At 37.6% G+C, this 24,792-nt stretch overlaps 3 protein-coding genes across 4 annotated transcripts in view; 2 read left to right on the top strand and 1 right to left on the bottom strand.

The window, feature by feature from the left end:
* LOC129261357 (deleted in malignant brain tumors 1 protein-like) overlaps positions 1-9,899 on the bottom strand; it is a 32,967-nt gene extending 23,068 nt beyond the window's left edge. Inside the window, exons 1-2 of one of the 2 annotated variants that reach the window (XM_064100862.1) lie at positions 9,859-9,899; positions 669-979 (exon numbers count right to left, since the gene is read on the bottom strand). In XM_064100862.1, the coding sequence (XP_063956932.1) occupies positions 669-885 (217 nt within the window). In that variant the 5' untranslated portion in view covers positions 886-979; positions 9,859-9,899. Of the gene's footprint in view, positions 1-668; positions 1,088-9,509; positions 9,837-9,858 lie in introns of those variants that run through there. The other variant, XM_064100855.1, reaches the window with a different exon arrangement.
* Positions 9,900-12,676: 2,777 nt separating this feature from the next.
* On the top strand, positions 12,677-13,576 carry LOC129266135 (uncharacterized protein K02A2.6-like). The gene has a single exon (XM_054903984.2). The coding sequence runs from the start codon at positions 12,677-12,679 to the stop codon at positions 13,574-13,576; it is 900 nt and encodes a 299-aa protein (XP_054759959.2).
* A 58-nt stretch (positions 13,577-13,634) lies between these two features.
* Positions 13,635-14,066, top strand: LOC129266124 (uncharacterized protein K02A2.6-like). Its single transcript, XM_054903974.1, has one exon. It carries the CDS (start codon positions 13,635-13,637, stop codon positions 14,064-14,066), a length of 432 nt encoding a protein of 143 aa, XP_054759949.1.
* The last annotated feature ends 10,726 nt before the right edge of the window (positions 14,067-24,792 follow it).

Here is a 24,792-nt window from a genome sequence, read left to right as displayed (position 1 = left end):
TTTTATTGTGTATTGTTGAGTTCACAAAAACGAAATTCAATAGGCAATTTATTATTTTTTTTTTGTAAATAAATCAAGCACAGAGAGCAAATCGACAGTAACAGTGGTGATGTGCATTGATGATTACAAAATGGAGATCCTGTATGTATTTCAAAGTTCAACCATAGCCATATTTGTTTTGATAAAAGTTAAACATACAAAAACAAAGTGGGATATTGGTGAAGGACCAACGAAAATCAAATTTAATAGAGTTTGAATCTTGAAGATTCGAATTTGTGATGTAATATGCGAGCAGTAGTTGAAATAAAAAGGGACCCATTATTGTAATGTTTTGTAATATTTTCTCTTACACAAACGGTCATGAACGATGTGTCAGATGAAATAATGAACGTCCAAATTAAAACCATTATCAAACGTCTGTAAACAAAAAAAATGCATTTTAAGTGGGGACTGTTCTCATCTTTGATGGACTTTAATATAAATAATATAATTTTTTTTTGCAATGATAAAACCAACTTCTACACCAGGCGAACTTCCCCTTCAATTATCAGTTTTCAAAGATGAATCTGGTACCCCATCGCGTGCCTCGATCCAGTCTTAAATAAACGAAAATTATGGAAATCGAGTGTTAATCAAAGACACATTGGATGAAATATTAATTTACTTACCATCACCTTCAGTCTGGGCTCTGGCTGATGTTGCCAAAGAACACAGGACTAGGTAAACTGCAAACTTCATTTTGATGTTGAGATGACACCACGTGTAGAGACTGAAGAGAATATCCTCGTATAGTTGACTAGAGCTTATTCGTAGGCCTATTGGTGCTCCGCCGAACCTCTCTAGATGGAGGCTAACTATGACAACCTCGCGAGCCGAACACGTCATTTTATCTTCTTGGCGGTTCTTCCAGAAAACCGTAAAATCCAGGCACCGTCAAAACACTTGCCTTTTGCGATCAAGATCAAGAGCTACCAGCATGCTTGTGAGGATATGGCAGAAGTGAAATCATGTTTCGAGGACGAAAGTGCGTCTCAAGGAGGTGTAATAAAACACTTGAATTGATTATCTTCAAGGTAATAGCCAGGGCCTGCAGTGGGTGTTTTTTAAAGAAAAGTTAACTTTTTTTTACTCACATGATTTGACTACCCATGTACCGGGACCATTTATCCAGTACTGGCAGTGTCAATTCAATGCATGATAATTCAACGGTCTAGTGGTTTAGAAGCTATACCGACACTAAATCAAAAAGGCTACTGGTTCCATTTCCAGTGTAGACGCCGCCTAGACGGGTCAATATACAGCTTGAAATACCGTTACCCGGAACAAATTGCAACAAATGATTTTCAACTATTTTTTGTGTGCTAGTTAACCTCAGGAATAACATACTAAGAATCTACCAAAATCCGAATCCGGGAAAGTGGCTTTTTCAAGAGGGCACCCAAGATGACCACCATTCAGTGAAAATGGATACAACTCACTCATTATCCACCCTAGAATACAAGTTCATATTCCACGGTCCAGGAGGTTAAATAATGTGTTGATACAGGTTAGAGTGAATATAATCACTCCAGGGTACCTGAAAAATCCAAGATGGCGCCAAAAATGGCGGCATTAGGCTCAAAATCCACAATTAATCTATTACTTACTTACGTAGCTTTAATTTGGTTTCTATTCAATGGTTTGAAGGGTGTAAGGGCACTAATATTTTGGGGGGAGGGAGTACAGACCGAAGCTTAAGAAAATCTGAGATTTATTATCACAAGGCCTAAATAAATAATGCGAACGTGAAGCGCGATCTGATTGTTTTAGTATTTCATGTATTTTACCCTGAAAACTTAAGTAGTTGTTATGATGAACACGATGCATATTCAATTTTTTAAAAAATAATGCGAGCGCGAAGCGCGAGATGAAAATTTTTACATTGAAATGAAAAAGGACATTTCATTTGTCAGGTTAGAGTATTAAAAAATTCAGCTCGCAAAAAAACTGTCGGAACAGGGTGCGTATATAAACAATTAATGCAAGCGTGAAGCACGAGCTGAAAATTTGCGATATTCTAACCTGACAACTGGAAACTTACGCATGTTTTAAAATAAACAAATTTTCAGCTATATCGAACTTCAATTCGGCGCCCCTACGGTAAAACATCAAGTCGCCCCCCCCCCCCCCGTGAACATCAATTCGGCTCCCCTATGTCGAACATCAATTCGGCACCCCATACATGCCATAAGTAGATTAGAATGTCCAAAATTTTCTGCTCGCGATTTGCGCTCGCATTATCAATGTACGAAGATCCCCAATTACTCATCCATTTTATGATTTACAAAACATGAATAAAGTGTCCTGTTTTTAGGTCTAAACCTCGAATTTTTCAGCTCGCGCTTCGCGCTCGCATCAATTGTTCGGTAATATACCCATCCTGTTCACGATTACAAAAAGTGCTTAGAATTTCCATTCTTCAGGTAGAAATTTAAAGAAATTTCGGCTCGCGCTTCGTGCTCGCATAATGCGATTGTTTAAATATGTGACGTCGTCATGACTAACTTCAAGAAGTCCATTAACAGGAACCTTTTCGATCAGTTCAAAACGTACATTGAATTTTTTTGCTCGCGCTCGCAGTAATTATTTAGTTGTATACAAATCTTGTTAAGGATCACAAATATTGACCAGAATGTTCAAATTTTAGGTCAAAATACATAAAATTTAAAAGAAGATTAGCTCGCGCTTTGCGCTCGCACTATTTAAATAAGGATTATGAGATTATTATATAATTATGTTGATTTATAAGAATAAAGCTAAAAAGCGAATATTAGCACTACCCCTTCAGAGAAACATACAAAAATCGACTTTTTAAAAAAAGATTTGATTTGATTTATTTCATTCTTCATAAAAACACATACACTGTATAAAAGTCAATACATATAAGTAAAAAACAATGATGAACATATAAATACATGATTATAGAAAAAATAACATAAGAGAACAAAGAAAATTTATGTCGAATGAGGGGTCAACAAAAAAGAGCAATTTGCCTTGTTGAGCGTTGACCCCAAAACAAATACATCATAGTAAGAAGGGGGGGGGACAAAAAAGAAAAAGTTGTGGTAAACATACATGTATAATATCAAGTTACTGAGTACAGGTTTAATAAAAATAGTCGAAAGGAACGTTTAAAGCTATTAACAGAAATTTGATTCTTCGAGCGGCCGATCGGTTTGAAGGGTGTAAGGGCACTAATATTTTGGGGGGAGGGAGTACAGACCGAAGCTTAAGAAAATCTGAGATTTATTCTCACAAGGCCTAAATAAATAATGCGAACGTGAAGCGCGATCTGATTGTTTTAGTATTTCATGTATTTTACCCTGAAAACTTAAGTAGTTGTTATGATGAACACGATGCATATTCAATTTTTTTAAAAAGGACATTTCATTTGTCAGGTTAGAATATTTAAAAATTTAGCTCGCAAAAAACTGTCGGAACAGGGTGCGTATATAAACAATTAATGCAAGCGTGAAGCACGAGCTGAAAATTTGCGATATTCTAACCTGACAACGGGAAACTTACGCATGTTTTAAAATAAACAAATTTTCAGCTATATCGAACTTCAATTCGGCGCCCCTAGGTAAAACATCAAGTCGGCGCGCCCCCCCCCCCCCCCGTGAACATCAATTCGGCTCCCCTATGTCGAACATCAATTTGGCCGATCGGGGAAAATATGGCTGAAAGAAAATCCGCCCCCTCTATTGGCAAGGTTGGATCCGCCCCTGAATTATTGCTACTCTTCATGCATTATATCCTTTTATAGATAAACCAACACGTGTTTCTGCTGTAAGTTCTACTTTAATCGATAATATTTTTTCCAACACTGACAAGCGACATATTTCATCTGGTATATTATATTCTGATGTTTCTGACCATCTTCCTATATTTATTATCACTACACTTGGACAAAGTAAAAAGCCTGCTACAAATATTACTTATATTCGAAAGATGTCTCCTGAGAATATGCAAAATTTTATAACCGAACTTGAAGCCGAATCTTGGGTTGATGTTTTATCCTGTAATGACGTTGATATAGCATATAAATTATTTATTGATAAATTGCATTGCTGTTTAAACCATACAATTCCAAAAGTTAGACGAAAAAGGTCATCAAAAACTCCTAGAAAACCATGGATTACTTTTGGGATTGTAAAGTCAATTCGAAAAAGGAACAAACTTTATAAAACTAGTTTGAAGAATCCTTCCTCTGAAAATATTAGTAAATATAAAAGATATAGAAATTTTTTAACATGTATCATCAAAAATGCAAAGAAAACATATTATTCACAAAAGTTTGAAAATGCTAAAGGAGATATGTCAGCTACTTGGAAAAATATTAACGAATTATTGGGGAAAGCAAAGGATGCTAATTTAAATCATAAATATTCACATGGTGATTTTGTATATGAATCATTAGATGATATCGTTAACGGTTTTAATGATTATTTTGTTAATGTTTGGCAGGAACAAGCATTAAAAATACCACATACCACAACTAATTTTGCAGATTATTTACGCAATTCTTGTCAACATACATTGTTTTTTAATCCAACAAATTCTGAGGAAATATTGAAAATCGTAAACAATCTTAAAAACAGTCGTTCTTTTGGACATGACGAGATTAGTAATTTTCTCCTTAAAAAGATTATATTAAGCATTATAACTCCTTTTGTTCATATATGTAATATTTCAATGTCAACCGGAATTTTTCCACTTCATATGAAAATTGCGAAAATCATTCCAATTTATAAAAAGGACGATCGGACACTCATTGAGAATTATCGCCATATCTCTATTCTTTCGTCATTTTCAAAAATACTTGAACGTCTTGTTTACAATAGATTAGTTTCAATTTTGTCATTACATAATTTATTAAATCCATCCCAATATGGTTTTCGCAAATTTCATTCTGCTGATCTAGCTCTTGTTGATCTTTATGATAAAATTTCTTCTCTTTTAGCAAAAAAGGAACATGTAATTTGTGTTTTCATGGACTTAAGTAAAGCGTTCGATACCCTGGATCATACTATATTGCTTTACAAATTAAAATATTTTGGTGTTAGAGGTACTACTCTTAATTGGTTTAATAGTTATATTTCAAATAGGCAACAATTTCCATGTATAAATTCAGTAAGTTCTAATTCACAGTATATTAATTGTGGTGTGCCTCAAGGCTCAATTCTGGGCCCGCTTTTATTTCTTCTGTATATAAATGACATAGTATATTCTTCACCCTTATTACAATATATTCTTTATGCTGGTGACACAACAGTTATTTCTTCAAATTCGAATAAAAGAATGCTTTTTGAAATGTTGAATAATGAATTGCCCAAAATATCCACATGGTTCCAAAGTAATAAATTGTCTTTAAATTTGCAAAAAAACATATTATATTGATTTCAAGAACTCCAAAACAATAGCTGATCATTATACAGAAGAAATAAAGATAAGTGGGATTTCTATCGGACAAAAAAATAATCTGAGATTTTTAGGTGTCATTCTAGATGAGTTTTTAACATGGGATGACCATGTATCTAAAATATTGACGTCTGTATCAAGATGTATAGGTATAATGTTTAAAGTTAAACACTATTTACCTCCTCAAGCATTACTCTCAATTTATAATTCTATTTTACTTCCACATATCACTTATTGCAATATTGTATGGGGCTCATTCAAATAAAAAAATCACCATATCTTTTTACTTCAAAAGAAAGCTATTCGTTTGTGTGCCGACGCTGGTTTTTATGAAAATACTGGTCCCCTCTTTAACCGTTTCAAGGCTTTAAAAATTGATGATATACATAAATTTCAAATTGCTTTGTTTATGTTTAAAGGGGAATCCAGCCTTTGACATAAAATGTTGTGTTGGGAAGGAGAAAAATAAATTAAACAGAATGGCGAAAGTTTGAAAGAAATCGGACAAGGGATAAGAAAGTTATAGCTGCTTTTAAATTGAGATCACTAATAGTATGTAGATTTCAAATTGGCAACTGGGTAAGTAAATTATGGCAAGGGGCAAGGACAACTTTCCCATAGGCCATGTACTTTATTATCAGGGATTCGTGGTTTTCTCCTAAGTACCCATTCCCCTGGGGCAGTAATCTAAATATAATCCAGGTATATTGTTTTATGTCCTCACGATGAAAGAAAAATATAATTTGAAATAAAACTTTTTGGGAAAATGACATTTTAGCCATAATATGTATTGGAGTACATGGAAGAGTAGTCCTTGCCTTACATCACTATGACATCCAATATGCGGCCAATTTGAAGTCTCCATGGGTATAGTGATTACCAATATTTACAACTTTTAAAAAATCATAACTTTCTTGTTGTTTGTCCAATATTGTTCAAACTTTCACCTATCAACTTGTCTGATTTTTCTTTTTCTTATAAAAACAAGTTTTTATTTGGGTTGGATTCCCCTTTAAGTTTCACTGTCGCCAATTACCATTAACATTTGATCATATGTTCCTTTTGAATTCGTTTATTCACAATTATCCTACGAGAACCTCAACAAATTTACATTTATCAAATCCGCTAACTGCCTTAGCCCATAGGTCAATAAGACATACTGGTCCAGATACCTGGAATGATATAGCTTTAACAATACGTGGTGCTCCTACATTGAACAAATTTAAGTTTGAGTTTAAGCATTCCATTATTAGCACTTATTTGAGTTAAGATATTGTTCTATCATCAGTTTCATGACTTTCATCATATTGCATACTTTATTTTTTGTATTATTTTATACGACGTATCTATGTTAAACATAGTAATATTAATCGATACACGGCTGGTGTGTTATTATCATTTGATTTATTCTTGACATGCTTGATGTGTTTTCCTTTTGGCCCTGCTTTTACTGTAATTTGTAAATATGACTTATATTGATTTTATTCAGGGCCGTAGTCTTTCTTGAGGGGCGTCCTTTTCAAGCCTTGTGCTTATGACTGTTCTCTCCCATGCAATGATTGTTTATTGTTATTTTACCATGAGATATTGTCAATATATTTTCTGTTGTATGATTTAATTTTGCATGGAAATAAAGAATCAATCAATCAATCAATCAATCTGACCCAACGTCACTGGTAATGGTATACCTTGTTGACTTTCTTTGAAGTTCTTAGAGATGCTTTCGAAAGAACAATGATCGCCACTTAGAAAGCAAAAACATCCAGCATAAATCACCAAGAGTGCTTCCCAGAGTGTGATCATCACGTGATGGTCAAGTAGATTAACTCGGTTTATCATAATTAATTGGCTGGCTAAATGTAAAGTCGACCCGATAAAAAAAGTTGAAAAAAAAGAGAAAAGTCAAACAAACTTAGTTTACTTTTTTTTAAAGAGTGAAATCCAAAAATGAAAGTCTATAATGTTACTACATGACTTTTCGTTTGCGTTTTGTTGAATGAATTATTCAAGTTTTCACTTTTTCCAGATTTTAAAATTCATCAAATCACAATATTACAATAATGGCATTTCAGCACATTCAGGGAGGAATCAAACTTTCATTCATTTTATTTATAATGAGGATGCAATCTTGATTTCGTATGATAAAACATAATCGATCCCCACTTTCGCATTCTGACAGGGATGTGAATGTTTGTCTTTTTCATAAATTGAGTATGATTTTAAAATGTCATATCTTTTTCTTTTGATATGAAAAGCTACATTTGTGATTTATATCTACATTGATTTCAGAAAATAAAGTGTTTTTTTTTTCATGGTCGTGGAACATTTTTGGGGAGACATGGCCCTCTAGCCGCCCACCCCCTCATCTATAAGCAAGTGAGAAAATCATCATTAATAAAGATTTAGATATATATACATCTCAAGTAAAGAACTAAACGTTTAAGGTGGTACAGCACAAGGCATGTGGACACAATTTTCTTTAAACATCAGTTTGCAAGCTTATCTGACTTGATTTCATTGCATAATGCATGCATATTATGATGCATACAATAACAAAAATCAGACATACATGTATAGAACAAACTTTTCTTTACACTTGCGAAAGATTGAAGCAAGCGACCAAAATTTTTGACCTTTTCCGAATAAAATTCTGTTTAGGACAGATAAAACTAAGATGATTTTCTTTCGGATGTCTTTGCCTAACTATGGTAATGTCACTGGTAGTGGTAACCTTGTCGACCTACTTTGATATTCATAAAGACGCTTTCGAGAGGATATCGATCGTCTATTACGAAGCGAAAACCTCCAGCAGAAATCGCCAAGAGTGTTTCACAGACATATCGGATGCAAGTTAGCTACCTTGAGCATGTTGAGGTGATCACGCGATTGTGGACTGGATTAACCATAATTAATTGGCTAGCTAAATGCAAGTCCACCCCCCTCTTTTTATCGGTTCGGTGTAAAATGGAAGAGGTCAAAGATAACAGGAGATCGAAATTGCAGAGGTGGAAATGGCAAAGGAAAAATTGGAAGAGGTAAATAATGGCAGAGGTAGAAATGGCAGTGGTAAACATGACAGAGGTAAAATTGCAAAGGTAAAAAATGGTAGAGGTAAAAATAAAAGGGGTAAAATGTGCAGGTTTTAAACCCCCATGAAATCAAAACGCCAGAGAAAATCTCCAGCAAATACTGGCTACTTAAAAATAAAGATTATAAAAAAGGATTTTTAATTGCAATGGACTAAAACGGACTTAAATGGACGTAATCTTCAACTCAATCTTACAAGGGTAATTTGTCCATGACATATTCCTATGTTCGGTCTGACTGCAAAACTTACATCCTTTGCACAAGTGGACTAAGGTTATAATTAGTCAATTTATGAATTATATGACTCCATTGACTTAAATATGATTTTAACTTTGGCAAACATTTATACTTAAGTATGTGGATGACCTAACCTTGTTGGATTGCCGTAAACAGTCGTTACACATTGTACTGGACGACCTTCAGAACTGGTCAACTCAAAACCATATGAGTCTTAATCCAACAAAATGTCTTACTATGGACGTACACTTCCTCAAAACCCCCAATCTTCCTACAAATCTACGAATCAGTTCTTAAGAAGACAAGTCAATGAAGATCCTTGGAATCATAATCCAGTAAAATCTGAAATGGGATTCACATTTATCAGAAGTTCTCAAAAAGTGTAATCAGAACTTGTACATGTTCAGGATGGTAAAACGATATGGCATTTCTTTGTCTGATATGAAAACGGTGCATGTCGGATATATTCGCCGACTCATGGAGTACTGTGTACCAGATTTCAATAGATCTCTCACTAAGAAACATATCAATAACTTCAAACGTATCTAAAAGCGAGTCTGTAGAATTATGCTTGGACCATTGTACACTACACATGCAAATGCTTGTCGACTCTGTAACCTTGATACCTTAGAATCTAGAAGAAAACTGACTGTGCACTGACTTTGTCAAATCTCTGGCAGAAAACACCCATTGCTGTACATGTACCCCCTAAACAGAAAACTTACATGGCACTAAGAAGCACTCAGCCAAATTTCAACAATTCAAATGCAAAACAAACCGCTTTCGTAATAGTTCCTGTTACGATATCAGTATTGATATCTAAGCACTTTATACACCTCCCGCAACATGGATACCAAGCCTGTTGATTGACCTGCCTAACTGGCCTGTATAATAAACCTGTATATAAGTTCACTACCAAATTCTCCATCAGAGTCCTTTGTATTGGATCATGGTGGCAGCTGAAACCAGTGATCGCCTTTGAATTGACAAGGATCAAATAACCAGCTACTGTTGGGAAGTAAACTGCATGTTTTTTTAACCAAAATTCGCATGCTTCATAACCTAAATACTAACCCAACGGGTGCCCGCTCGCCCCGGCTATCGCATCGCTACTGAACGTGAATACCGTACTGTGCATACCCAATGCACTGTCACAGCAAACGAAACCGTGTTGTGAGAAGGAGCGAGATGCTAACGGTGACTGTAAACAATCAAATATAGCCTGAATAAGTTATAACTGTGTTAAATCACTGGCACAGAGGTCTGCATCAGAAGATCAACATACACTAAAAGTGGATAAAACCTAAATTACTAAATTTTCTGGACTGGAGTGTGAACAATGAATTAATATTTTCCTAATATTAATTGTAAATCTGAATTGTGAGAAGTGAGTGTGAGTGACCAGCATTTTCACTGCATGAAACACCTAATGACATTCACACAGGGTTGTGAGTGCGTTACAGGTATCATCACCAGTCGACCTGTGACTGTAAGGAGCGTTCACACGTGGATATAATCAGACATTAATATATACACTAATTCGTTTAAATACCTAATACGTACAGCGAACATACACAATGAGTAGTGGAAAATATCCAGAAATTAACTGGGAGGCAACAGACCTACCCGAAGAGTTCCAGCTTTTCAGACAAAGAATGGAGCTGATTCTAGCAGACCAAGACATAACTGATCAGAGAAAAGTGGCTATAAAAATCAAGATTGCTGGAGGCAATGAAGGCTTGCGTCGAATCAATGCATCGGGGCTATCAGAGACCGATATAGAAAAACCGCAAGAGCTATGAAGACTATTAGAGGCAGAGTTAAAGGTCAATATTTCGCATACACCGCTTAGAGCTAATGCAGTACAGGCAGAAACCAGATGAAACGATCGATGAATTCGTAACCAGGTGTAGGGACAAAGCTAAAAATTTCGAGGAAGCAGAGTTAAATGAGCGAATCATGGAGCTAGTGATTGCGTCAACTCCAAGTCTCGAATTCCAAAAGTCATTGCTAGATCAACCGAAAGGTTACAAGGTCGAACCAATTTTGGTAGAAGGTCGTAAATACGAGGCAGTCGCTGCGAGCCGACAATGTCTTGAGACACTAGACCCTAAACAGAATATCGATTCATTCAAGCGTAACCAGGGACGAAAAGCGTGTGGTAACTGCGGACGTTTCCACAAACCTCGTCAGTGCCCTGTATATGACGATGAGTGCCGTGCCTGTGGCACCAAGGGCCATTGGGCCAAATTCTGTCGTAAATCGAAAAATGATCGTAGTCGTAAACAGAATCGTAGATCAGAAGACTGAAGATCCGACACGGTATCTGATGATCGGAAACCAAAACAAAACAAATCACGATCAAAGTCGAAAAGTCAAAAGAGTAAACCAATAAGCGAAATGGGCATAACACATGATACTACCACAGATCATGATCATTATCAATATACAGATAGTCCATTCAACGTAGCACAATTCGACACCATACACACTAGTGGACCACACACAGTTGTAAATCCAGAAGGTACTGTATCATTTGCTAACATTGACATAATATGCCCACAGAGAGTAGGTCAACATAAGCTTTACCTAAAAGTGGACTCGGGGGCAAGTGCTAACACTATCACAGTACGTACCGCCAAAGCAATTTACGGTCCAAAGTGGGAATCAGTAGTGAAACAAACAACAATAAAACTTACAGCTTACGGAGAGACATCAATTCCATGTAAGGGTACACTAGACATAAAGTGTAGATACAATAGTACAAAATGGTCAACACAGACATTCTATGTAGCAGATATCAATGGTCCAGCGATCCTAGGGTTGTTAGGTTGCACTGACCTTGGAATTATCACAATTCACTCAATGCACGACAAATCACCTACACCCAATCCTAAACCTAAACAAACACCTATCACAAGTGTAATGGATCTCAAACAAGCATATCCAAATCAGTTTGACGCTATTGGTAGTTTCCGGGGGAAGGCAATGCTTCATGTCAAGGACGATGCTAAACCTACCATAGATGCACCCCGCAAGTGCAGCGTACACTTGAAAGACAAAATCAAGGCGGAACTGGACAATATGGAGCAGCAAGGAGTCATCAGAAAAATCGAGTACCACACCGATTGGTGCAGCTCCATGACCACTGTTGTGAAGAAAGATGGATCCATCAGGATTTGTCTTGACCCCAGGAGGTTAAATGATGCCTTGAAGATATGCCCGCACAAGGTACCTTGGAAGAGGTCCAACCTGTCTTCGCAGGAGCTCAGTACTTCTCTAAGTTAGACGCGAAGGCTGGTTACTGGTCGGTTCACCTATCAGAGGAGTGCCAGGATCTCACCACATTCCGTTCACCATTTGGAAGGTACTGCTTCCAAAGACTACCATTTGGGTATGTACTAGTCAGGATATCTTCCAGCAGCATATGGATAGGATTGTCCAAAATGTGCCAGGCTGCATATGCATCGCAGATGACATAGCGATCGTAGGAAGAACGGAGGAGGAACACGATAGGAATCTCTACTTACTCATGGAGACGGCAAAGCAAGAAGGCTTAGTGTTCAACAGCTCCAAGTGTACTATCAAGAAGGAAGCCATCAACTTCTTTGGTTCCAAGTACACTAGATCAGGTATTTACCCAGATCCGAGCAAGGTAGAAGCTATCACATCAATGCCATCACCCAAGGACAAGGAAGATGTTCAGAGATGCCTAGGATTATTCACATACCTAGCAGCATACATTCCTAACTTATAAGAGAAGTCAGCGCCACTTCGAGAACTTCTACACAAGGAAGTACCATTCATCTGGGACGATGATCATGAACATTCAAGTGCATGTCTACAATTCTATGACCCAAAGAAAGAGACAACTCTTGAGGTAGATGCATCGATGAAAGGGCTAGGAGCATGCCTGCTCCAGCAAGGCAAACCAGTTGCATTTGCATCCAAAAGTCTTTCCACTGCACAGTCCAACTATTCCAACATAGAGAGGGAAACCTTAGCCCTAGTGTTTGGTATCAACCGCTTCCATACGTATCTGTTCGGGAAGGAATTCACCGTCGTAACAGATCACAGACCATTGGAGATGATATGGAAGAAACCTCTTAGAAGTGCACCACCACGTCTACAGAGATTGCTTATCAAAGTCCAAGGATACCGATGTCAAGTCAAGTATCGACCAGGAAAAGACATGATTCTTTCCGATACCTTGAGCCGACTTTCTAATCCCAAGGAAGCACGCGATGTTCCGCTAGATGTCAGAGTGGAATCCATCTGCTCTGAAGCCGAAGATTCGCACCAGATTGACTTGATATACTTCGGACAACACAAGAGAACAGAGCTTCAGAGAGAAACAGCTAATGATCCTGTTCTCAGATCACTATGGCAAATAGTCAATCAGGGATGGTCTGAGACCATCCAAGAATTGCCGACATCCCTTCGTCAATTTTGGTCTTACAGAGATGAAATCGGAGTATCACACGGAGTACTCTTCAAGGGAAGTCAAGTCATCATACCGAAGACACTAAGGAATGACATCCTTAGACAGCTTCACCTAGGACACATGGGAATCGAAAGCACAAGGCGACTTGCTCGTGAGACAGTGTTCTGGCCAAACATCAACAAGGACATTGATCAGTTGATAAAGCAGTGTGAACCATGCCAGAAACACCAAGCAAGACAGCAGAAAGAGCCACTGCATCCCCATGATGTACCACCAGCACCATGGATCAGACTGGGAACCGATTTGTTCATGCTCAATAGACTAACAAGAGTATCTACTCGTTACTGATTACTATTCCAAGTATCCGATCATTGCTAAGCTAACCAGTGCAGCTATAGCAAGAGAGATGACGGGAATCTTCAGTCTGTTCGGTCCACCAGAAGAGATTGTGTCCGACAACGGTCCACAATTTGTCGGGAAACCATTCCAAGACATGTGCAAGAAGTGGAATATCAAGCACATCACATCTTCACCGCACTATCCAAGATCCAACGGATTAGCTGAGAGAATGGTTCGTACAATCAAGAATCTGTTGACGAAGTGTTCTCAAACTAGCCAAGACAGTCAACTAGCCATGATGCACCTGAGAGCAACACCAGTTGACAATAACTTGAGATCACCAGCAGAGATGTTGTTTGGAAGACCCATCCGAACCACATTGCCAAGTCACTATCTTTCGAGAGATTCTGCTGCCACCGAGTTTCTCTTGAATAGGCAAGACAAAATGAAGGAAGGCATGATCGACATGCAAGTTCTGATCTGCCACCACTGCATGTAGGACAGCCAGTGAGGGTTCTGCATCCAAGAGACCACACTTGGATACCAGCCAAGGTATCCAAGGTCTGTGAAGAACCTCGATCCTACGAAGTTTCAACGCCGAACGGAGGAATCTTGAGGAGAAATAGATCTCACTTGAGGGAAGTTCCATCCACCAACCCAACTTCGAAGCGTGTGAGGTTCGACGAAGACCACTCCACAGAAACTCAACCAGAGGAAGACAACGTCCAACGAACACCAATGTCCAACTCTAACGCTAATCAATCTCAACAGACATACTCACAAACTACGAGATCTGGACGCACTATTCGCAAACCAGAGAGATTCATGTTTGAAGATTGAACATTATGAACACTCTAAACTCTCAAACGAAGAAGAGAAAGAGAAGAAAGAAGAACAACACTGAAGACATTAGTGTAGTTTAAAAGTTTATTATATGCATGTAAAATCATTGTACATTATTTTTGGTATGTCAAGATAGTGTTTACGAAATTATCAAAAAGACACTATAGCCAAAACTTATTGTTTGGAAATATTGATTTCAGGATCAATCCGGTTATCCAAATTATCATCAGTTTTGCACAAGATTGAAGTTATGTAAAATTGAAGATGCATACAGTTTATCACAAATTGATATTATTCTCACAAACCAAACAATTTCTATATTATTATATATCATAACTAAGCCAAATTACCAAAATTTGCAGACTACCAAAAGTATTGTTTGAAAACAATATCATTGAAATTTGAAATTCTCAGTCTTATCAAAAGAAGGGGGATGTTACGATATCAGTATTGATATCTAAGCACTTTATACACCTCCCGCAACAGGGATACTAAGCCTGTTGATTGACCTGCCTAGCTGGCCTGTATAATAAACCTGTATATAAGTTCACTACCAAAGTCTCCATCAGAGTCCTTTGTATTGGATCAGTTCCCTGCCCTATATAATCGATCTACTAAATGAAACTTAACCAAATCATTTCATCTCTTCTTAAAACATCATAAATTGATTGTGCTAGGGCTTAGTTCACCAATACTCATATGCCTAAATGAAAAAAAAAATGTAATTTCGATGTATGGTTTTGTTTTATAATTTATACTGATGTATCAAATTAATCCCCCTGCTTTTGAATGATTTCTTCCTTGATTAAATCAGTTTACCAAACATAAAAGACTTCTCATGATCCATTTAATAATTTACAATCCTATGTTTGCACGTGTATTTTCACATGTTTTCTACATGGACACCTAAACAATATGGAAGCAGGAGACCGTCAAAAACACGGATATACGTCGTGTCGTAATTCAATTTACTACACGACGTAAATAATTACGTCGTGTAGTAATTCGAAATACCACACAACGTAATCATTTACGTCGTGTAGTAATTCGAATAACTACACGACGCAATTCCGAATTTCTGCCCAACGATTTAATGTCATGACGTTAAATGAATTAGTGTCGCTACATTAAATAATTGAGGTCGTGTAGCAATTCGAATAACTACACGACGTAAATAATTACGTCGTGTAGTATTTCCAATTACTACACTACCTAAAGAATTACGTCGTGTAGTAAATAATTACTACACGACGTAATTCCTGATTACTGCTCAACGATTTAACGTCATGACGTTAAATGAATTAGTGTAGTGACGTTAAATCAACCAATGAGATCGTTCGTTATATGAGCGCAATGCGAAGAGCTGAGACTACAGAGTATTGTACCGGAACGTACAGGCACGAAGTTAGTTGGATGTTCGATATTCAAACTGTGCAGTTGGTTTGATATTTAGGTTCGATATTCAAACGCCTGTGAAGCTGGACCAATATTCGTTATTCAAATATTAGGGGTTTTGAAAGCTAAGGGGTTTAACAGGTGCAGCACGTCTCGGGCAACCATAACAACACTGGCTCGCCCAAGTACGAGGACATTTAGGGGACAAACGTCAGTGAATAAAAGGGCATGACATTTTAATTTTTTTATTTTATTTTCGAGGGGCCCCCTGGGATATCCCGACGGCCTAGCCGGGGTAACCACGTATCCTAACTTGTAGAACTCGACTCGGGCAACCATATAAACACTAGCTTGACCCGGTGCATACACATTTAGGGGGCTCAAATTAACAAAATTAAAGGAATAAAGGGCTATTTATCGCATTTTGTTTATTCAAAAAGAAATGTCAAGGGGCTCCCAGGAATATCCCGACGGCATAGCCGGGGTAACCACGTATCCTAACTTGTAGAACTCGACCCCGGAACTCGACTCGGGCAACCAGATAAACACTAGCTTGACCCGGCGCATGCACATTTAGGGGGCAACTCGGTAAAGCATCTCATGAGCAGATCTTATTCATCTATTATACTCAGTCCTAATTCGTCCGCCACTAAAATAGTTCCGAAAGCTGAGTGATACATGTATTTTTCTTTTATTCGCACAAAATATGTTCAGTGGTTGCCCATTCTTCGTTTCTAGAATCAGTCTTATCATTATACATACTCTTATTTGTAATCAGCTTACACAAAAAAATGAGAATGGGTTGGGTCGAATGAATATCTTTAGCCGTCTGTTATTGTAGATCGTCATTTCTTGAAAAAAAAAGATGGGGGCGTATATTGATAGAAAACGTATTGTCAAAATATAAAATATGAGTATAAAGCTCCTCTAATCTTCGAATGATTCTCAGGAGACATTTTCTTTTGCATGTGTAGCCTTCAATTCAATTAATCAACAAGGAGTTATACCCCTAAAAAATAAACGTTTCATGAACTAAAATGTCTCTTTTAGACGATATCACGTCACTAATTTCAAAGCTATTGATTGATTGGCTAAATTTCCAAAGCGACTATAACATAATTAGAATTCAATTTCAAAATCCTTTTAAAAGGCAAAAATTTTCTGGCTCGCTTCGCTCGCTGGCGACCTTTACAAATTTTTCTGCATTTGCTATGTTGTGCTGCCTCATGCAACATATTTATTTATTATCGATCAGCACCTGCGTTGAACTTAAAATAATATGAGGTGTATTTACCCGCGCGATAGAAAAATTGTCATCTGCAATGTTTAAAAATGTCACGAGGTTCCGGGGGCTCCGCCCCAGACCAGTGCCGGTGTAGCGGCGGATTTGGTTCCACCGGCGGATACCGTATCCGCCGGCAGATATCGTTCTAAATGGCCGATATCGTTTTTAATCGGAACCATATCCGCCGGGTTTGACGCGGCTTGATGTTTGCAGATTTGGTTCCTCGGCGGATTTGGTTCTATTGATTATACGTGTAATATTGATTTGGACAGACAACCTCGGCAGCGCGCGCATGCGCGGCTCGGCAATGTCGATCGCAATGCATGGGGGGGGGGGGGATTTTCGTCCGCCTTTATAATAATAATAATAAAAAAAACATTGCTTATATATAGCGCATATAACGATGATAAAATCATGTCTCTATGCGCTTTAGTGAATTTTTATTCAGGGGCGGATCCATACAGCTTTTGACAAAGGGCTCGATGGGGGTGAGGATTAATAGGAGAAATAATGTCTCGATATGTATTACGTAGACCTAGCTGACACATACGCAAAACTATGCTATTTATTATTATAAGATTTTGATGAAATTTTCATCATTTTGTTTTGTGAATTTTTATACTATTTTCAGTCCGCAGTATGCATCGATCTCTTTAACTGTGCTTTTTCACACCATGTTTAGTGTCAGTTTGCCAGACTGTTTGGCGAAAATTTGCACCCCCATATAGGCCTATAGGTTTTTGAAACTACAAATTTTTAGAAAAATTTCAACAAGTTAAAATTTTCATATTTCAAATAAATGATTCAAATTAGTGTATGAAAATATTTTTTTTGCTGTTAACTCATATTATTGCTTGTAGAATGCTAATTTTTGGTGAAAACATAAATTCTTTATTTCTAACAAACATAAAAAAGGAATGTCAGAACATGATTAATTTCTTATGTAGTTTATTGAAGGCCTATTTTTAAATTTTCATGTATTTTTTTTTATTTGTTTTTTTTTTATTCTTTTTTTTTTCAATGTTAAGGAATCTGAATTGATTTATTTGATTTGATTTGATTTATTGTTTTTTTCTGCATCCATGGAACATTCGTATAATACATTTTCCATAACATAATAAACATAATATTATGTTAGCATTTTTGGCATGAATCATAAATAAAGTTTACTAAAAAAATTATTCCAGACAAAAATGATTAGCTACCAAATTATTATATGATATTCACAATTTGCAGGAGAAGGATTGTCATCATAAGCAGATTGCTTGAAGAAAAATGACAATCCCAAACTAAAACTAATTAAATTAATTTATGCATTTATAAAGCAGAATGGGCATATATTTTTAAATACGAAACATCAATTCATGCAATATTTTTAGTATGAAGATGAAGAGGATAAAGGTGAGGGTGACGGTGATATGATGATGATGATGATTGAAGGGGACCGGAAGATCACCCTGACAAAAGTTAGATACGCCAAGTACTGTTTGGTGCTCCCTAATTTACCTCTCAGTCATCTAATTTTAAGATCAATATGGGATCTTTAGTGAAATATAATTTCTCCTTTATATCTTTTGTTTCTTTTACTTTACCCCCTCCTGGTTTTCATCTCTTTATTTTTTTTTTGCCTTTCTTTCTGTCCCTGCTCATTTCGCCCCTTTTGCCTCTTTTCCAGTTTCCTATATCGTTCCTCCACATTATGAATATATCTGGGGCGTATACGCGTGGGTAATATAGCACCAAAAAGGAGAAATAGAAAGAGGAAGGGGAGGGAGAGAAAAATAGAAAAAAATATACGAGAAAATGTGGAGGAAATAATAGTAATACATTGGAATTTCGTAATTCAAGAATTTCATTTGCAGTGATCATTATTTATACAAATTTATACGAATACTGATTTTAATTATCGAAACTGCCATTGTTTGTCTTTATTTAATACTCTGTATTAATCATAATTGATGCATATTGTGCCCAATTTATCCCCCAAATTGTGATAAGGACTTTTCATACTGCAATAAATTAATAGGTATAAAATAAATTAACAAATGCATGTTATTAGACTACAAGTATTATCATATCATGGGGTAAATTCTTTGTATACTAGTAGTGCAGTAGACATTGAAAGTTGAATGAAGACTAAATTATTTAAAGACCCAGACCAGATCCCAAAAGTTGACAAATCAGTCAAATCGAAAGCTATTAATTCAAACTAAAAACAGAAATGCAAGTTTTATGCAGTCATCGCTTACAGCTGAATATTTTGCTTAAGAATAACTCCAATTATCGGGTTTCGAAAATATACTTTCTTGTAAATATGCTTTCACCGGCCTCGCACCGAGACCGTGACGTCATGTAGTGTTAGAAGTGGTGTAATTCCCGTAGAGTTGTAACAAGAAAATGGGTTATTTTCCCCTTTCAGATTACGCATTTTATTTCTTCACTTCTATCACATAGAGATATCATAAATATCTTTTTCTGCAAGCTTTAATTGATGAAATCTACCGCTTTTGACTAGTTTTTTTGTACCACGTGACGTATGTGAATGAAGGATATCGCGATAGCGCAAGAACGATATCTTCCGAAGAGAGTGGCCTTTCTTGGTACTGAATCCGCCGGAGTAGAACACGATCCGCCGGCGGATTTTGTGCCTAGAACAGTATCTGCCAGGTACGGAAGCTTAAACGTGCCACCGAGATGACGAGATAATTCCTCGTCTTCTCGACTTTTTTGGTCCGAGAAGGCGAGAAGGCGTGATCCGGTATCTCGTCTTCTCAGCCTTTTTTTGTCGAATAAGGCGAGACGGTGAAATTCCAAATCTCGTCTTCTCGACTTCTCGGATACGAGAAGGCGATAAAGCGAGATTCCAAACCTCGTCTTCCCGACTTCTCGGGTATGAGCAGATGAGAAGGCGAGATTCCAAATCTCGTCTTCTCGACTTCTCGGGTATGTGAAGGTGAGAAAGCGAGATTCCAAACCTCGTCTTCTCGACTTCTCGGGTATGAGCAGATGAGAAAGCGAGATTCCAAATCTCGTCTTCCCGTCTTCTCGGGTATGTGAAGGTGGGAAAGCGAGATTCCGAATCTCGTCTTCTCGACTTCTCGGGTATGTGGAGATGAGAAAGCGAGATTCCAAATCTCGTCTTCCCGTCTTCTCGGGTATGTGAAGGTGAGAAAGCGAGATTCCGAATCTCGTCTTCTCGACTTCTAGGGTATGAGAAGGTGAGAAAGCGAGATTCTAAATCTCGTCTTCTCGACTTCTCGGGTATGTGAAGATGAGAAAGCGAGACTCCGAATCTCGTCTTCTCGACTTCTCGGGTATGTGAAGGTGAGAAAGCGAGATTTCAAATCTCGTCTTCTCGACTTTTTGCACAAAAGAGTGCACACAAAATACATGTACAAAGTTACAGTATATTTTTGTTCCATATTCCTATACATAAAAAAAAGGATTCGAGGACAATTACCCCCTGGACAATCACCCCCGACAAATTACCCCCCCCCCCACAAGAACAATTACCCCCTGGAAGATATTGGCCCCGGAAAATTAACCGCCCCCCCCCCCACAATGGACAACCACCCCCGATGACATTTACCCCCCCCCTCCATGGACAACAACTCCCCCCATGGACAACAACACCGACCAGGAAAACTACACTCAAGGACAATTACCCCCTGGGAAATTCCTCCTACCCCATGAACAACCACCCCCAGGGCAGTTACCCCCCCCCCTTAGAAAAATACCCACAGGATAATGACCCCCTGGTAGATTAGCCCCCCCCCCCCCAGGAAAATCCCCGCCCCCTCCATGGACAACCACCCCCGAGGACAACCCGCCCCCCTCTACCGATAATTACCAGGTGAAATTACTGCTAAAGTTTATTTTTTTTTAATTTAATTTGATATACATACTTTATCATAAAGTTCGTTTATGAAGGGTTTGTGGAGGTTCCTCAGATAACGTTCTGTTTTGTTTTTAGAATCGAAGTCACAAATTGAAAGTCAGGTCAGGTTAAAGTTTGAGAATTGTGCTGGGTCAAACGGTAGATATTTAAATATCTTTCATTCCTTATCAACACACAAAGAATGGGATTTGTATTCAGAAACGTGTTTAAAACAATCCGTGATATTTTCTTGCTGTGATATTTGCTACGTTTGTACAACGCAAACATAGTTACCCAACCACGGACTCATCAAGTCCTATATAGGCAGGTCTCATTCTTCCGCTAAACCTCCACTTGAAATTTATAAGTTACTTACACCGTTTTCATATTCATTGCCAAAGCGTGCTTAGTCGGGGCTTAGTCGGGGTCAATAGACCTGTTTACAAACTTATTCAAATTCATGGATGTTTCTTTCCTGGGGACCTAGTAACGAGGCATTCCATTAAATAATGGAGGAATCCAGTTTGCATACATTACTTGCTGCTATGTCTGACAAGCCTCTAGCCATGTTTAGACGGTAATGTAATCCCTGATAATGTACTTCAATGTAGGGGTATATACCAATGCCGAAAAAATTGTATATTTTCGCTTTGGTTTCCCCCTTTTCCCGGAGGGTGCCCTTTATTGTTGGTGCTCCCCCCCCCCCCCCTTTGAATGACGCTCCACCGCCCCTGGCCTGTTAAAACCCCTGAGCTTCCGGGGCGGACCCCGCGCCAATTTACGCTCCGCTTTTTGTCTTTACAGTCTTTTCCTCCTAGAAATCCAAGGCTGATCATTATGTTATGCTGGAAAAAGTCACAGAATTTAAATGATATCCTGGCAAAAAGTATACACCAAATCGCACGAATTGAGTTTGAACATTCGATTTTTCTTCAGCTTCTCCAGGAGGGCACATCCCCCCTCAGACTCCTCTCTGTCCGTGCAAGCACGGAACGCCGCTAAATATTTCATCACGAATCGCCCCCCCCCCCCCTCGCCGCCGGTAGGATCCGCCCCTGTATGTACCCTATCTCTCTGTCCCCCTATATATCTTCCTCCAATATCATTTCCCTCAAAAATCTTCTGACATTCCTCCCAGTGAGTGATTTCTCCTACATGTATATCTAGTGATATATCATTTTACCGTTTCATTTCTTTCTCACTTTACTACATTTATTTTCAATGAGTGAATATATAGATGCATATTCTGAATATTCTTTTTTAGTTGTATAACTGTGCATATGGAAATGAAACAAATGCAAATCAATACAATCATGACAATTAAATTAAATGTCAAATACACTTTTTTACATCTCCAAATATGCAGAATTGGGAACATAATAAGTCAATAGCTTCTTCAAAGAGGAATAATAGAAGTAAGTTACGTTAATAGAAACATTGTCATTACCAGTGATAAGTTAACCACTGATTTTGTCAAAATTCAATAATTTAACATTTTTTGTAATGATAACTTTTTCTTTTAAATCAAAATAGACAAAAGATATGCAATCGCCCGATCGCAAATATTAATATCAACAAGATCCCTACTGTGTTATTGGGACACCCCCTCCCACACCCACACATCTCCCCTTGCTGGTTCAAATCGCTTGCCCCCCCCCCCCCCCACTGACGAGGTGTGCCGGATATGCCACTGGATGGGAGGATGGGACAGCGGAATCCCTTCCTCATAATTATTATGGAGAAGTGATAAACTATCATTGAGAAGCCTTGCTTAATGTACATTGTGGTACATGATCCTATTTCTACATCTCTTTCAAGAGGACTTGTATTCTCTTTAAAAGGATGAGGTGTTCGTTTAGTTGATTTACGAATAAATTATAAATTGTGTATGAATGAGAAAAAAATATAATCACATATAGGATTCGTATATACTATAGTGAAAGTCAGCCTCTTTCTTTCATGTTATCTAATTTAAGCCAGTATTTGGATTTGGTAACGTTACAAAATGACATTTCCAATATATTTCTCTAAGGTTGGTTGATAGGAAGAAGATATAATATATTTACTTTCAACTACTTAATAGTTCCATGAAGCTGCAGATCAAGATTTTCCTTGGATTTATTCATTCATCCATAATTATGAAAGGGAGATGATGAAAATGGTGTCATTCCTCCCTAATTTCCTTTCGTTTTCCTTCCCCATTCAGTGAGTGGCCTCCTCTTCAATAGAAAAGAGGTATAGAGGTAAAGTATAAGTACTCAAAGTGATGGTGGACTTCATTTTTTGTTTACAGATATACTATTTCGTCCCCACCTTTTCTTATAAAAATTAAGGATCCGCCTGAAAAATTGTTCTCATAATAGTCGCTGAAGATGTCAAGGCATTATTTTATCAGAGCATAGGAATTTTAACTGAAGTATAACGCCCCAGCTCATTCAATCATTGTACTTTGTGGATATCTCTTAGTGAAATACAATGTAGCTATGTCCAGTGGCATAATGAGCAATGTATATATATATATATATATATATATATATATATATATTTGGGGGTGCTGCGCTGCTCTGCAATGTTGAAAAAGTACAATCAATATATTTTTTAAAGCCTTTTTAGTGATATATATATATTTTTTTTTATTTTTTTTTTCGGGGGGGGGGTAACCCCCACCAGCACGCCAGTGACTTTATCTAGCCTGAATTTAATTGATTTAGAAGCACCGTTACTATGGTAACTGTCGGATGAGTTTAACATGGATGAGCCATATCTTCTTTGAGACATGCACCAAACTGTTTCACTGAAATAATGTGAAACATTTGAATGCCATAACCTGGTTATTCCTTGTCCAATTTCGATGGAAATTTTCATTGTTTCGTTTGTCAGTTTATACTATATTTGCTCAAGAATCAGACTAAATCGCCCCATTCTTAATCATGTCCTGTTTTCCGATCAAAATAGTGAAATATGAACAATGTAATAGTTGCATCCTGCTGATCTTTTCATCTAATCATTTCAACTGATTTATATTACTATCTCCCCTCCCCTTCCATCCTACTCTAAACGAATCGATCTTTTTTCTTCCATCCATTTCTCTCCCTTTCACAGTTTCTCTCTAGGACACACCACAGTCGACACATCCTATTCACCCCCTTCTCTCTCACACATACACAAACACACACGCGAACAGACACACTCTAACCACCCCCCCACACACACACACACACCACACACAGAATGCACGGACACGTGGATATTGTGGACGTAAAGCGAACTGGATGTCATTGTCTATGAAAAGTTTGCCACGTCACAAGAAAAGAAAAGTATATTTCTATTATATAGAAAACGGGGCCCGCTTTCGCAGATTTGTTTTTGTTTCTATGGCCCGTATTCTGAAGTCGGGTTTAACTTAAACTCAGGTTTAAAGTTGTGGTTTAACTATGGACAGCCAATTGCTACATAAATCACTAACAGTAGAGACATCATACTTCAGCTCAATCGGCTCTCAAATCATTTATAATTGTGTAGGAAGTATAAATAAATGATTGTCTTCAATATCGATTTATCAGGAAAGAGCACAGTAAACGTAAGAAACATACAACTTAATAAAAAATTTGATACTTTTGGCTTTCCATACTTAAACCACAACTTTAAACCTGAGTTTAAGTTAAACCCGACTTCAGAATACGGGCCTATGTGATTACATGATCAATTTCCTATCAGCCAATCAAATTACAAGATTTCACTAGCTTATGACAGAAACTTGGAACGGGGGCGGGGCACTAACATGGGTTGGGTGAATTTTTGACAGACTTAAACGAGCGCATTTCT

The sequence above is a fragment of the Lytechinus pictus genome, chromosome 1 (assembly GCF_037042905.1).
Source record: "Lytechinus pictus isolate F3 Inbred chromosome 1, Lp3.0, whole genome shotgun sequence".
NCBI lineage: Eukaryota > Metazoa > Echinodermata > Echinoidea > Temnopleuroida > Toxopneustidae > Lytechinus > Lytechinus pictus.
The sequence above is the reverse complement of the archived record's forward strand: the minus strand, read 5'-3'. Positions and strand labels throughout refer to the sequence as shown.